The 13794-nt window shown below is 46.4% G+C and overlaps 1 protein-coding gene and 1 long non-coding RNA gene across 6 annotated transcripts in view; one reads left to right on the forward strand and one right to left on the reverse strand.

The window, feature by feature from the left end:
* LOC110262201 (uncharacterized) overlaps positions 1 to 10931 on the reverse strand; it is a 27810-nt gene extending 16879 nt beyond the window's left edge. Inside the window, exons 1-3 of one of the 4 annotated variants that reach the window (XR_014811981.1) lie at positions 10555 to 10931; positions 6732 to 6878; positions 1388 to 5033 (exon numbers count right to left, since the gene is read on the reverse strand). This is a non-coding gene — a long non-coding RNA (uncharacterized LOC110262201). Of the gene's footprint in view, positions 1 to 1387; positions 5034 to 6731; positions 7216 to 10554 lie in introns of those variants that run through there. The other 3 variants (XR_014811980.1, XR_014811979.1, XR_014811978.1) reach the window with 3 other exon arrangements.
* The window catches only part of LOC110262200 (uncharacterized), a 19436-nt gene extending 6033 nt beyond the window's left edge, over positions 1 to 13403 (forward strand). Inside the window, exons 1-8 of one of the 2 annotated variants that reach the window (XR_014811976.1) lie at positions 2667 to 3148; positions 5418 to 5523; positions 5627 to 5714; positions 6031 to 6300; positions 7083 to 7256; positions 7364 to 7524; positions 8475 to 11052; positions 11105 to 13403. Coding sequence is in view for 1 of the 2 variants with exons in the window: in XM_084971114.1 (XP_084827240.1) it covers positions 3015 to 3148; positions 5418 to 5523; positions 5627 to 5714; positions 6031 to 6107 (405 nt within the window). In the remaining variant the exon portion in view is untranslated. Of the gene's footprint in view, positions 1 to 2666; positions 3149 to 5417; positions 5524 to 5626; positions 5715 to 6030; positions 6301 to 7082; positions 7257 to 7363; positions 11053 to 11104 lie in introns of those variants that run through there. The other variant, XM_084971114.1, reaches the window with a different exon arrangement.
* Positions 13404 to 13794: the final 391 nt, after the last annotated feature.

A 13794-nucleotide genomic window follows, 5' to 3' on the forward strand; every position in this document is an offset into this window, starting at 1 on the left:
GTTATTTCACATTTAGATTTTTGGGTGTTTTCCTAGAGAGGGAAACAGCCACGACTGTATCGCACATTCGTCTTCAGGACGAGTGCAAGTCAGCTGAGTCGTCCATATGTGCTCGTCTAAGATCCAGCATGTACCACAGACGGACTTTCGTGTTTACGTCGTTACTAAAACAGCAGCTGATTCATCCAAAAGTCTTCGACTTCCTCTCAAACTCTCTTTTAACATAGTGTAGTCTCCTTACAAAACCCAAGATATACGTAGTTTCTACTTATGACACGATGAGATTCTTTCCTGGTCTGTTGACAGGTATTTTACGAGTAACATCTGTCACAGTCAGTCGTCTGCTGTGAGGGACGGTGCTGATATCATTAGAAAATAATTTGCCTTTCAACACACTTTCTCATATACTCTAAGCACCCGCTAATAATATCATTCGATGATAGATAACCAAGGAAAATTCTGGGAGGAGGAGAGGAAAGGTATCTCCATCTCCGCGTTGAACGGAAAGTGAGCGGAGAGGCTCTTCATCCAGGGCTGTGCACGCATGTGTCTCTGCGAGGGTCACGGCTGCTCGGAACTGCTGCTCATTTCTAGGCTTCGGTTTATTCACTCATCAGAACTAAGTTTTGAGGGGCCAGTGGGCTGTAAACGTCAGGAATCCTACCACCATCCTGGAAGTCAAACGATAAGGTTTAAGGGCAAACTTAAAGTTTTTTTTTGTTTTTTTTTGGTTTTTTTTTTGTCTTTTTACTATTTCTTGGGCCGCTCCTGCGGCATATGGAGGTTCCCAGGCTAGGGGTCCAATCGGAGCTATAGCCACCGGCCTACGCCAGAGCCACAGCAACTCGGGATCCAAGCCGCGTCTGCAACCTACACCACAGCTCACGGCAACGCCGGATCGTTAACCCACTGAGCAAGGGCAGGGACCGAACCCGCAACCTCATGGTTCCTAGTCGGATTCGTTAACCACTGTGCCACGACGGGAACTCCGCAAACTCAAAGTTTTAACTGAAATGATATTAAAAAAAATACCTTCATTAAGTCATTTAAACCTCAGCAAGAGTAAGGAAACACGATATTTAAGAATGAAGTTCGTGGGTGACTTTGAAATAAACCAAGCACGGGTTGCGATTTCTTCCCTGCCCCGTTTATTTTCAGCTCTCCTCTTTGAACTAATTCTAATTGCATTTTTATGCACACATGTTCTATGGTTGACCCTGTTTGTCCAGTGTGAAATTCAGATCTTCCTGGGTTTTGGGCCAGTTTCCCAGATTTGGGGATATTTTTGTAACAAAGTGACGTTAAGTTTTTTCTCTCTCACATTTGATTTTTTTTTTTAAAAATTTAACTCTGCTGCCAGAAATACACACACACACAGATTTATATAACATATTATTTTCATCGTATATTATTTAGTACTAATATTTTATGATAGTATATAATGTATATGAACTCTACGTAAAGTACGCCTTTTTTTAAAAAAAGCTTTAAAAACACATTGGCAACGGCACAGTGTTCCGCATTAGAGCATCTTTTTGATGTGTTAGATATTCATAACGAGGATAGTTAAGTAAACAACATTAGATTTAAACAAAAGTGTCAATCCAGAAGAAAGGCAAGAAGAAACTGGGTTTTACCTTCTCAGCTATCAGTGCCAAATGTTTGAAATACTTTAGAGAGAGGCCTCTGATCTCTTCCATATCGGGCGACCCTTTTGGAATAATCTGGGGCACGATGACACTGCAGGGTAGCCTGAACTCAAGCAGCTCACATCATTTCAGGATTTAGGAAGGTGTTCTGACTTCTGCAAAACACACTCAGTCTTCCATTGAGGGAAAGGGACGCTGATCCTGCAGATCGGGGTCCATTCCCACCTCCCCCGCGGCTTCAGCAGGGGAGGGTAGGCTGCCCGCAGGGCAGGGTGGGTCCAGAGCGGATCTGAGGCTCCACGAAGTTGTGGGGGCCAATGGCCAGTCTTCCCCCACTTGGTTTCTCGGGAAGGGGTCCTGGATGTGCCCGTCTCCCAGGAGTCTTTTATCAGAAACTCAGCCTGGTGGTTCTGCAGCCACAGATACAACCCTGTGAAGCAATGGATGCACAGCTGCTCTGACAAGTCTGAAGTCCTATGATCCCCCTTCTTCTTGTCAACAGGAGTGGGCAGATCAGGGCTTTCCCTCTGGCGCTTCCTCATCACATCTCAACAGCCCACCTCGCATTCGACCTTGTTTTCCTCTTTCGTAACCTTCACTGGCCTTTGATCCCCGCCCTGGGCCCGCAGAGGAAGCCAGGCAAGCTCGGCGGCGGGAAGCCTGCCGCTCACTCTGCACCTGGGTGCCCGGAGCCCAGCTCAGACACCTGCACAAACTGGTTTATGACGCCGGGAATTAGTGGGTTTATTAGCCAGCGCGGGGCCCCTCGTCTCTTTCCGAGAGTTCTTCAGTCTTTCTTCCCGAATGGCCTCCTTTCATCTTTCTTGGGACTTTGTTCTCAGTCTCCACCCTTGCCTGGAAACAGAAGCTCTGTTTTCCCATCGTCCTCTCATCCTGGATTTGTTCCAGGATCGGAGCTGGCTGCACAGGCGTGCTGACAATCACACATGGCCAGGGGCTCGGAGGAGCTCCTCCCCGCCTGGATTAATGCTCTGCTGTCCCTGTCTTGAAATTCTTAGTGCTGTTTGGACAAGGATCCCGGGTTTTCGTTGTGCATGGGATTCCACGCATCGTGTGGCCTGTTTTGTCCATGGCACGTGGCCATCAGCCAGCCTGGCTCAGCCCCACGGTTTCTGATGGACTAGCGTGGCCTGAGACCCTGTGCAGAGGGAGCCCAGGCCAGTGCGGATGAGGCTCCCACTAGTTCTCTCTCTGTCTAAATGGGCACAAACTGTACCCACAGCTAGCGGGGACTCCATGGCATCAGCTAAGGCTGCCACGGGAAGCCAGGATTTCCGAGTGTATTTAATAAGCTAATTCGAATGCAGATATTAGAAGCTATAGGACTGTCTTTCCTCCTCCCAGACGGTGTTTAATGATGAGCAAGGAGAGACATGGAAAAGGAGCCAGTGCCCATCCCCCCCCCCCCCATCTCGCAAACCTAAAGGAGACCTGAGCTGGTGTGTGGAGCTCTACACTGGATGTGAGTCGGGAGTTAGGTGAGTATGCGTAAGATTAACTTTTTACTTATTCAACAGCGACTTATTAGTTAACAGTAACCAGGAGTGCCGTGAGACCTGCCCAGCATCCATCACGGGCAGAGAAAGAACGGGTCGAAGGAGTGGGTTGAAAGAGTTACGGCAAAAAGAAAAAAAATCTGCTTTTGGCTTGTACGCCATAGACTCCAGCTTATTTAATAAACGAGACACAAGTACCTTGTTGCCTTATGGCCAGTGGGCGAATGAGCAAGCAAATCTCGAGGATAGAACTTGTGAAATCACACGTCCTAGAGTTCCCACTGTGGCTCGGCAGCAACGAACCAGCTGGTACCCATGAGGATGCAGGCTGGATCCCTGGCCCTGCTCAGTGTGTCAAGGATCTGGCTCTGCCACAAGCCGCGGAGAAGGTCGCAGACCTGGCTGTGATCTGGCATGGCTGCGGCTGTGGCTGTGGCGTAGGCCGGCAGCGGCAGCTCCAATTTGACCCCTAGCCTGGGAACCTCCATATGCCGCAGGTGTGGCCCTAAAAAGACGAACAAAACCAAACCAAACCCCACAAACCCTGACCTTTTTATTCATGAGACTGGCTCCAAATTAATGCAGACACATACCCAGTCTCCACTAAAATGATAACTACCAATTCTTAGGTATTTGCTATGCACCAAGCAAGGTCCTAAGCATATTCCATGTATTATATAATTTTATCTCGCAGTGAGGTCTGTTAATAACCACATTACATAAATTAGGAAATTTGATATTAGAAAGATTTAAGTCACTAAGCCACATGGTGAGTAAGTACAGGAGCAAGCATCTGAAGGCTGCCTAGTATAACCTCAAAGCCCATGCTCTGAACTACTGACTTATTCTGTCCTTAATGGAACTAAAAAATGAGTTATTTCGATTTGCTAACATACCTCTCTGGACAGTCTTTTTGGCAATACTCATATATAGCATTATTTTCAACCAAGTAAAAGCGATAGAATTTTCTTCTTACCATCTCCTTTCCCCATTCTCTTATTCTTTGATATTTATACATATAAAATGTAAAAAAAAGACCCAAATTGATTAATTCTACTAATATCAAAATTCAACCATTTATAGGAAGTTCCCATGTGGTACAGTGGGTTAGAGATCTGCCATTGCCGCAGGTTTGATCCCTGGCCCAGGAATTTCCACATGCTGTGGTTGTGGCCAAAAAAAAGCATCCATTTGTATAGCTTTTTTAAGTCTTGTTTTGCTAAAACCAAAACCAAAACCAACGAACCAAACAGAACCACAGGTCTTCACCTAGTTTCTTGTCACTATCAAGTTTCAGATGATGAAGGAAGCAAGAATCACTGTTCTAGATCAGAACCTGACCCACAACAAAGAGGACTGGGTGGTCCAACATCAGATGGTCAGGTATGATCTCAGGGCCCAGCAACACAGCATCAAGTGACGGGCACAGAATGAAGAGCTAAGATTTGCAAACGCCCATGAGGGTACGAGGATAGAGGTAGCTTATGGAGCTCTCTCACAGGTCTTGGTTTACATAAGATCGGGAATGAGATGGGAAAGGCGGAGTGCGTGAATCAGGAGCTCCCTGAACCTGAGGGAACAGTGGAAAATAGGCTGCTATCCAGAATAGGCAAAGATTTAGAGACTGCTCCCTAATCTCGGTTCAAGTGCCTTACACGTGCCAGCAAAGACATTTAAAGGGCATTATTCCCACCCCTGCACTGGGGTTGGAGGAAAGGCTAGGACTTTTGGGAAGTCCAGTCTCACCTTCCCAGAACTGCGGATGTTGGGGACAGCAGCGGGACTGTCCCCCCCTTTAGGAGGCTTGATCTAGCTCTGGGATGCTTCTCCCACAGACTTCAGGTCATCTGGGCCGGGAAGGTAGCACCTTCAGAAGAAAACAGGGTTTTAATAGTTTTTGTAACTGTGAGAAAAGAAGCCTATTTCCCTCTACCTGCACCTTTTCCTCTCTAGCACGAGGAAGAAAAAAACTGCATTTGTTAGAATTTCCTTCTGGCAGAGAAATGTGATCTTCAGAGAAAAATCTTTAATGAGTCCCTTTGGAGAAGGCGAGCTCTCAAAAGACCTGCCAGTAGGGTCTTGTGCCTCCTGACCTAAAGGGCTGCTGTGAGCCTGAGACCTTAAGGCTTGTAAAGCACTACAATGCTTCCCTGGCCTGGGGGGAGTATCGTATCATGATGTTTTATTATTATCTTTTCTGGGATCTTGTTCTGGATGAATCTCACAACAAACACTTTTTTTTCTGCCACAGCTGCCTTCGCGCCTTGTTAAAACCGAGGACCACATTTGCTGATGTCCAGACTTTTCAGACCTTTTCTCTCTTTCTTTCCCTAGAAGACCCACCCGGCTTCTTGCAGGTATTCCATGCTCTTTTCGAGCAGGAAAATATGACGCCGGGGGGTGGGGGGAGGACGTGCATAGCCATTTACAATCTCCTCGTCTGTTTTGGACTTTGCTCAGGTAAAACCATCACTTTCAAGAACAGAGGAATGCCAGCGGGATGGGCGTGTGGCCGTTATGATGTCACCCATCTTCAGAGACAAGACCTGTGCGTTCCTTACTCTTGTTCCTTCTCCAAAGTTTAGCATTTTCATAGTGCTCGATATGTTGCATAAAGCTAGGGCTGTGCCCTCTCTGCCTGTCCCTCTAACCCCCACCCCACCCCCACCCCCACCCCCGGGGACAGTAAGGCTTCTGAGAGGCTGCGTTTGGGCAATGGCCCTTCCTACTCACCCTGAAAGGTGTTTCTTTTGAGAAATGAGAAGGTGGGGAGGGAACAAAACGAAGAGTTGAGAGGGAAGATTCCCCCTTGGCTCAGATCCTGACACCAGCCCCTCCCGCACACCCTGCCTCTGCCTCTGCAGTGCCGAGCCGTCGCCCCCTGCTGGCCATTATGACAACCCGCGATGACACCCCAGACCAGTCACGGGTGAAAGCCTGAAACCCACCAAGGAAAGGAGATGTGTGAAAATCAATATAGGATGTGTGAAGGTACAAGTTATGTGGATACCAAATATATGAGCACCACAACTTCTGTGAACATGAAGGAAACTCCCCGAGACCTTACCCTGGGATATTGCAAATTCAGCTTGGCCTGGATCTGCCCAGCTTTCATCTCACTAACGTTGTCACAAGTAAGACACGCATTTCATGGTCTGAAAAGTTTTAGGAGCTCCTTTCTCAATATCATTAGCAGGGTTGGAATGTATTTGTTGGTTTATGGGTCAATGAACTGTGTGGCCAGAAGTAATAATTCCTGCAGCTTGACGGGGTCTCCCAGGTGCAGTACCTTCCAAGCAATGTGTACACCGGGAGGCTGTCTCTGCCAGAGGCGCCAGCATAGGAACAGTGGGATGAAATGAAAGAGGAACTGTGTGTTGCTATGAATTCGGCAGCTGGGCGCTGCCCCTGCTTGGTCCACAGACAGCGACGTGCCCTTGGATCAGTCAAATCATCTCTCTGAGTTTCTAGTATTTGTAAAAGAAGAGGATTCAAGTATGGTCTAAGCTTCTTTAACTAGAGATGTCTTAGTGAAATAGCTATGTCCCCATTTTTTCCTGTTTACCTGTGTGCCGTGCTGTGTGAATTCGCACGTGTCGCAGTTTATGGCACTGGTTATGACTAATTACAGAATCTTCTCACTTGGTCTGGTCTCCCCATATTCCTTCCTCTGAGAGGAACGCCTATAGTAGTTCACGGTACTGCCGCCGACCTTATAAGGCGAGGGATGCTTTAGTCATTCACTTCCTGTTTTTACGATGCTCCCTTCATCTGTTTTCAAGCTAATTTCTCATTTTTAAAAGTTTCACTGGTTGACTTAGGATGTTGTGATAATCGCTGCGATGCAATAGAGTGAGTCAGTCATCCATATACACGCATCCATTCTTTTCTCTCTTTTTTTCTTTTTCAATTAAAGTGTAGTTGATTTACAGTGTGGTGCTGACTTCTGCCATACAGCAAAGTGGCCAGTGATACATCCATATACCTTCCTTTTCTTCTATCATCTCCCATCGTGGTCTGTCCCAAGACACTGGATATGCGTCCCTGTGCTGTACACACAGGAGGACCTCATTACTTATCTGTTCTAAAGGTAGTGGGTTGTGTCTCCTCCCCCAAACTCCTCGTCCACCCCACTCCCTCCTCCTGCCCCTTGGCAACCGCAGATCTGTTCTCTTATCCACACCCATTCTTTCTCAGGTGCTTTCCCGTCTAGATTCTCACAGCACACTGGACAGAGCTCTTTGACGGCTATCTACACACAAAAGGACTTCACTAGCAGGCCTGATTCCTGTCCTACAAATGGCTTGGTCAGCATTCTGAGAACTTATGTTTAGGGAAGATTCATGTTATCCTAACTGGTAAGGTCGGCTCCCTGTTTCTAAACTGTTTGCACTAACACTTTGGTTTATACTGAACCCCTGTTTTCTTCTAGAAGTCTAGCATCTTGGTAGGCGCTGGGCAGAGGATGGCTATGTGCCCATCCCCCTACAAAAACTCCTGGATACAGAGTCTCTAATGAGCTTTCTTGGTAGAGAACATTTCACACGTACTATCACAGATTGTCACTGTGTGACTCCATTGGGACAGGACTCCTGAAAACCTAGTTTCCTCCAGATTCTGCTTCATGGGCTTTTTTCTTTCTTTTCTTTTTTATTTTTATTTTTATTTTTTTTTGTCTTTTGTCTCATAACGGCTACACCCGCAGCATAGGGAGGTTTCCAGGCTAGGGGTCTTACTGGAGCTGGAGCTGCCGGCCTACACCACAGCTACAGCAACTTGGGATCTGAGCCATGTCTGAGACCTACACCACAGCTCACCGCAACGCAGGATCCTTAACCCACTGAGCAAGGCCAGGGATCGAACCTGAAAGCTCCTGGTTCCTAGTTGGGTTCGTTTCTGCTGCGCCACGATGGGAACTCCTTCCTGGGCCCTTTTCCTTCACTGATTTGGCTTTGTATCTTTTAGCTGTGATAATGATAACCAGAAGTATCTCCATGTGCTGATCCTGTGACATCTCCTAGGCAACCGTCAACCCTAAGGATGGCCTCAGGGACCCCAAACCAGTAACCTTGAGAAGCTGCCTTTTCTCTGAATCATTTCAGAGATGAGTTCATTTCACAGACAGTTCTGGTAGGACCGGTTCTATATTATATACCAATTTTCAGGCCTGCATAGATTAAATGAGTGGGGTAGTTAAGCGACCCAGGATGGAAAAATACTGTTGCCTTTTTATCCAAGGGTTGTCATGAACATAGATGTTACAGAAAAGTGGTTTTCAAACTAATTTTTTTTTTTTTTGTCTCTTTAGGGCCACACATCTGCGGAATTTCCCAGGCTCAGGGTCCAGTTGGAGCTGTAGCTGCCGGCCTACACCACAGCCACTGCAACGCAAGATCTGAGCCACATCTGCAACCCACACCACAGCTCATGGCAATACTGGATCCTTAACCTAATGAGCAAGGCCAGGGATTGAACCCGCATCCTCATGGATACTAGTCGGGTTCGTTACTGCTGACCCACAACAGGGACTCCGAACTAATTTTTTTTTTCTCATGGCCACGCCCGGGGTGTATGAAGTCCCTGAGCCAGGGACTAAATCCGAGCTGCAGCTGTGACTTATGCCACAGCTGCAGCAATGCTGGATCCTTAACCCACTGCACTGGGCCAGGAATCGAACCTGCGCCTCAGCAGCAACCTGGGACACTGCAGTCGGATTCTTAACCCACTGTGCCACAGCAGGACTCCGGGAACCAATCCCTTTTAACCATCTATTATGAACACACTACTTATTATTTCAATGAATTTTTAGAAAACCGCTAGAGAACTTTCTCTCCATTTTACAGACCAGGAAGCCAAGTCTTACCTTATTGCAGAGTTGGGATTGGCATCTGCCCAGGACTTTTTCTGCTGTGGCACATTTGCCTCCATAGGTGTCAATCTGTTAGGTTGTCTACTATTTGAACCAATAGCCCAGCTCACTAACCTCCTGTGCTGCGCTCTTTTCTCCTGGGGCTGCTGAAGTCCTTTTATCTGAATGAAGAGTGAGTGCAAAGCCCTACTTTGAAAATACAGGCAGATTAGCAGGGAGCCATGTGGTCGTTCTGCTCAGAGAGGCACTGTTGAAATCTGCATGAGCATGTAGCCAAAAATACCCTCAGTGGTCCAGCAGTCCTTGCTAAACTGAGCACACAGGAAATGCTCTTTAATTAACACTGGCCGCAACTATCTGAAAGATACTGTGCTGTTTGTGACTGTTCCCTGGCTGGCCTGATGTTCCTGATAGCTGCCTGTCAGCCCGAGTTCCCTAATTGTCTCCAGCTTTCTGTGTTTATTCAAGTTGTGCTTCAGTGAATCCGGAAAGCATTTCCTCTTCCTTCCCAGCTTGTGACGCTCCCACTTCAGCTTGTCATACAACAGCTGTCACGTTGTGCGTGTGAGCAGTCCGGCAGAATGACATCCCTCTGTATCCTGACTTGGCCCCGGGACTGTGGGAGGACATCCCTCCCCACGGAGGCCGGGGATTGAAGAACCAAGGACGTTCGCGCCTGACTGTAAACGCGCAAAATGCATCGGCGAGGTGTGGTCCCAGCAGATGATACAGATGTGAACTGCGGAGATTCCTGCATCCTTGGTTTTACCCATCCCCTCCCCTGAGGCTTAAAGACAGCAGGGAGCTGGGGCATGCTTCTCAACACTGGCTACAAAGTGTGGTGAGAATAAGGGGAGTCAGCTCCAGGTAAAAGGGGGGGCACTAGGAGATCAGCCCGCATAGCGTGAGGAATGGGGTTATAGGCAATAGAAGAAAGTTCACCCTCAGTGGCAAAAGGGGTGAAATAATGCAACATGGATGGACCTAGAGCTTATATTCCAAAGAATATACCTACATCAGACGAAGACAAGTATCACATGATCTCACTCATATGTGGAATCTAAAAAAATGATACAAATGAAGTTATATATGAAACAGAGACTCACGGACTGAGAAAACAAAAGTATGGTTACCAAAGGGGAAAGGGTGGGGGCAGGATAAATTAGGAGATTGGGGTGAGCAGACACACACTATAAACAAATTAGATAACTAACAAAGCCCGATTCTACAGCACAGAACTGCATTCACTATCTGGTGGTAGCATCCCCACCTCTTTCCAATAATGGAAAAGAATCGGCAGTTACGTATATCACAACCGAATCACTTTGCTGTACACCTGAAATGTAAATCCACTATAGTTCAATTACAAAATCACAGGAAAAAACACATTCACTAAATTTAAAAAAGACTTGAAGCAACAAAGTGGATTCAGTTTGGGTTCAGACTGTGCTCAGGGAGGTCTGGAAATATTGCTAAAAGGATTACAAATTTAGTTACTACGTTACAGTTTAAACCTTACCCTTTAAGAAGTATGCATCATCAATTCCTATTTACAAACGAGGGTGTAAGAAATGTGTCCATTTTAATGTCATTAGCGCATGGTAGGGCCAGGATGCCATGAATCCGGCTTGAAGTGAAAGCCAGTTCCCGTCAACCACGCCGCCCTGGGATCAAAACCAAGGCAGGAGAATCAAGCAGGAATGCCAAATCTGAACTCCTCATCTTCTTCCAGAAAGGAGCCCTCCTTTGTTCCTTCCCTGTCTTGGTTAACGGCGTCATGATTCAGGAGGTCGCCAAGTCTGAAACCCCAGACCTATCTTGAGGTTTCAGGAAACCCCGGCTTCTCCCTCAGTCTTCAAAACTCAGCTCTCAGGTCTCCTCCCATGCGGGTCTCCCGGCACCTCTTCCAGGGCCAGCTCTGCTCAAGGCCTGCCCCTCCCTTCGCCTCGCCCACGGCAGCTGGGCATCTCCAGGGTGAGGGACTGCATTCCCCAGATCTTTAGATGCCCAGTGCACTGTCGCATAGTTGGTCCTTTTAATGAATAATACAGAGGATAAGTGACAGTCAGAATATCAGTGCCTGTCGCATAGTTGGTCCTTTTAATGAATAATACAGAGGATAAGTGACAGTCAGAATATCAAGGAAAATATGTTTCTTTTTATCTGTAACTTCTTTCCCTTTAGTACTGACTGGTAAGAGAATTTTTCACCCAGGAAAAGTTTAATACCATAGCAGGCATTGTCTTGGATGGAAGTTTTATAAGATGTGCAAGCGGGAGAGTTCCCTGGTGGCCTAGTAGTTAAGGATGTGGCCTTGTCACTGCTGTGGCTCGGGTTTGATCCCTGGCTAGGGGATTTCCACATGCTGTGGGCATGCCTAAAAAACCCCAAAACAAACATAGGAGATGTGTTCATTTGACTAATGGACAATATGTTTATGGTTTTAATAATCCCTAATTAAGCTCTTCGAACACCAGATGTTAGAGAACATGGCTTCTCCAAATTACTTCATCAAACATTCAGTGTAGAAGCTACTTTAGGCTTTTCAACAGGATAAGATTCATACCGAAAGTCCTTTTGATGTGGCATTCATCTGTCTTTCTATTTATCCCTCTCTCTTTCCATCTACCTAATATAGACGTTGCATAAATGTCATCCTGTCTCCTTTCCCTTTAATTGCATGTGGTTTAGCAGAAGTCAACCGGCAAGTCTGGGGCTATGTGGCCTGATGCGCTCCGCCTGTCTGATCACCGTGCCACACTCGAGTCCCATGTAACTGTTGTCATTTGTTTCGCAAGCCTGGGAGATACACATGGTCATATCTCTAGCATTTTTCCAAACAGACATTTGAGAAGACCGTTTTTCTTATTCTTAGGAAGTCCAGGATCGCTCTTTTAATGCTTCCTCTGCCCTTCTCAATTGTCCAACAACCTTGAGGGTTTAATTAACTTGGGGAGGAAGGCTGCGATTTACCCTGCTTCCAAATGCCAGCTGCAGAGAAAACTGGACAAGTGCTTCAGTCCGTAGCTGCCATTGCTTTTGATCACTGCAGCCAGCGACAGATGGCTGGGGACTGGCTCTCTGTTGGTCCAAGGACTCACTGAAGCGCTCAGCTTAGAATTCTAGGCGAAGGTTCCTTTCAGCCCACACCCGGAGCACAGCTGCTGGGCTGAGCTACAGCGCGCTTTCCGGCTTCCGTGATCCCCAGGTTGGAACAGATCCTCCCACACTCCTACGACCTTGCGTCAAATGCGGGTCATCAGGACTGACTTCTCTTGAACCATGTGGAGCCTCTAAGGATCTTTGCTGCCAGTGAGCCTGGGCAGAGCCTACCTGGCCCCTGGTTTCTCTAACTTACACTCGTCGGTAACCAGGAGTTCAGCCTTCCTCCCTCCTGCTCCCAAGTCCTTGGGCTCGATATGCACATAAATCCTACCTTGTCCTCAGAAATTGATCCTGCTTTTCAGGATATTTTGAGAAGGCGCTCGCCTTGTTCCCGTCTTCTTCCAGAGAAATACTGGGTTTTTCACTGAGGTCAACTGCGGTGCTAGAAGGAAAAAAACTTATTTTACAGGTTATAAAAGTTGTTTTAGTTATGTATAGAAATAGATCTTTAAAAATCATTCTCTCTCTCTTATTATCTGTCAATTCTTACCAATCACCTGAGATGCCTCCTTAGTGCAGGAGGTAGTGTGTCAGTCTCACATCACCAATTACGGGTCTGTATCATCTACTCTTACAAGGACTTCCTTCTCCATGACTCAAGGGGGAAAAATCACTAGATGCGTCTGTTAGCACTGCTGCTCTTTGGCACAGATTTTATCCCTAGCATCACTGGCCACGGAAGTCATGGTACCAAGGCCTGAGGATAGATTGAACCATGCACTTCGAATTTCTAGAGAAGCCTATGGAACTGACTAAACGACAGGTCTACTGTTGATGCGTTGAGCATCCATGAGAAGAACGTGTTTGATAAGCAAGAGCTGTACTTTTCTTCAGCTGGTTACAATGTGTCCCAGCGCTGTGATGACTGTAACATTTGACTGTATTCTTCTTGGCCTGAAAATTCAGAACTAAGTGGACAGGACTCTGTGGTACACATTTATTTGTTCTAATGCTCCCTTTAATTTATCAAAAATTGTTTACCTATGTGGAGTTCCGGTCATGGCTCAGCGGTAACGAACCTAACTAGTATCCGTGTTCCATCCCTGGCCACGCTCAGTGGGTTAAAGGATCCGGCGTTGCCATGAGCTCTGGCGCAGGCTGGCAGCTGTAGCTCCGATGAGACCCCTAGCCTGAGAACATCCATATGCCATGGGTGCGGCCTTAAAAAGACAAAAAAAAAAAAAGTTTACCTATAATTACAAACTAGCTCTGCTTTCTTTATTCTATTGAGTGACTCTATCTCCACAATGTATTTTTAAACCTTTAAACATATTGGATAGAGATTATGTTCAAAAATTCAGAGTGGATTTATAGTTTCTTCTCATGCAAGGGCAATTGTTAGTTGTATCTGGATCAGATGCTTTCCACAAAAATAATCAGTGCGATTTACATCCTATGCCAATTCTTAGTACGCAGTGTGATAATATACCTTAATGGACAAAATCCCATTGACAAGATAATAAACATTATTTACATTTCTGAGGGAAGCAGATAAGGCCATTTGGATTTAAATATAGAAATATCATTTGCATCCACTAAAGAATGTATTTTTAGGCTATTTAAACTATGCATTCATCAGAAGATGACACCTGAT

The sequence above is a fragment of the Sus scrofa genome, chromosome 8 (assembly GCF_054392235.1).
Source record: "Sus scrofa isolate SSC_HxYL_T2T_F1_AM1 chromosome 8, Sscrofa_HxYL_maternal_Yorkshire_Landrace_v2.0, whole genome shotgun sequence".
Lineage (NCBI taxonomy): Eukaryota > Metazoa > Chordata > Mammalia > Artiodactyla > Suidae > Sus > Sus scrofa.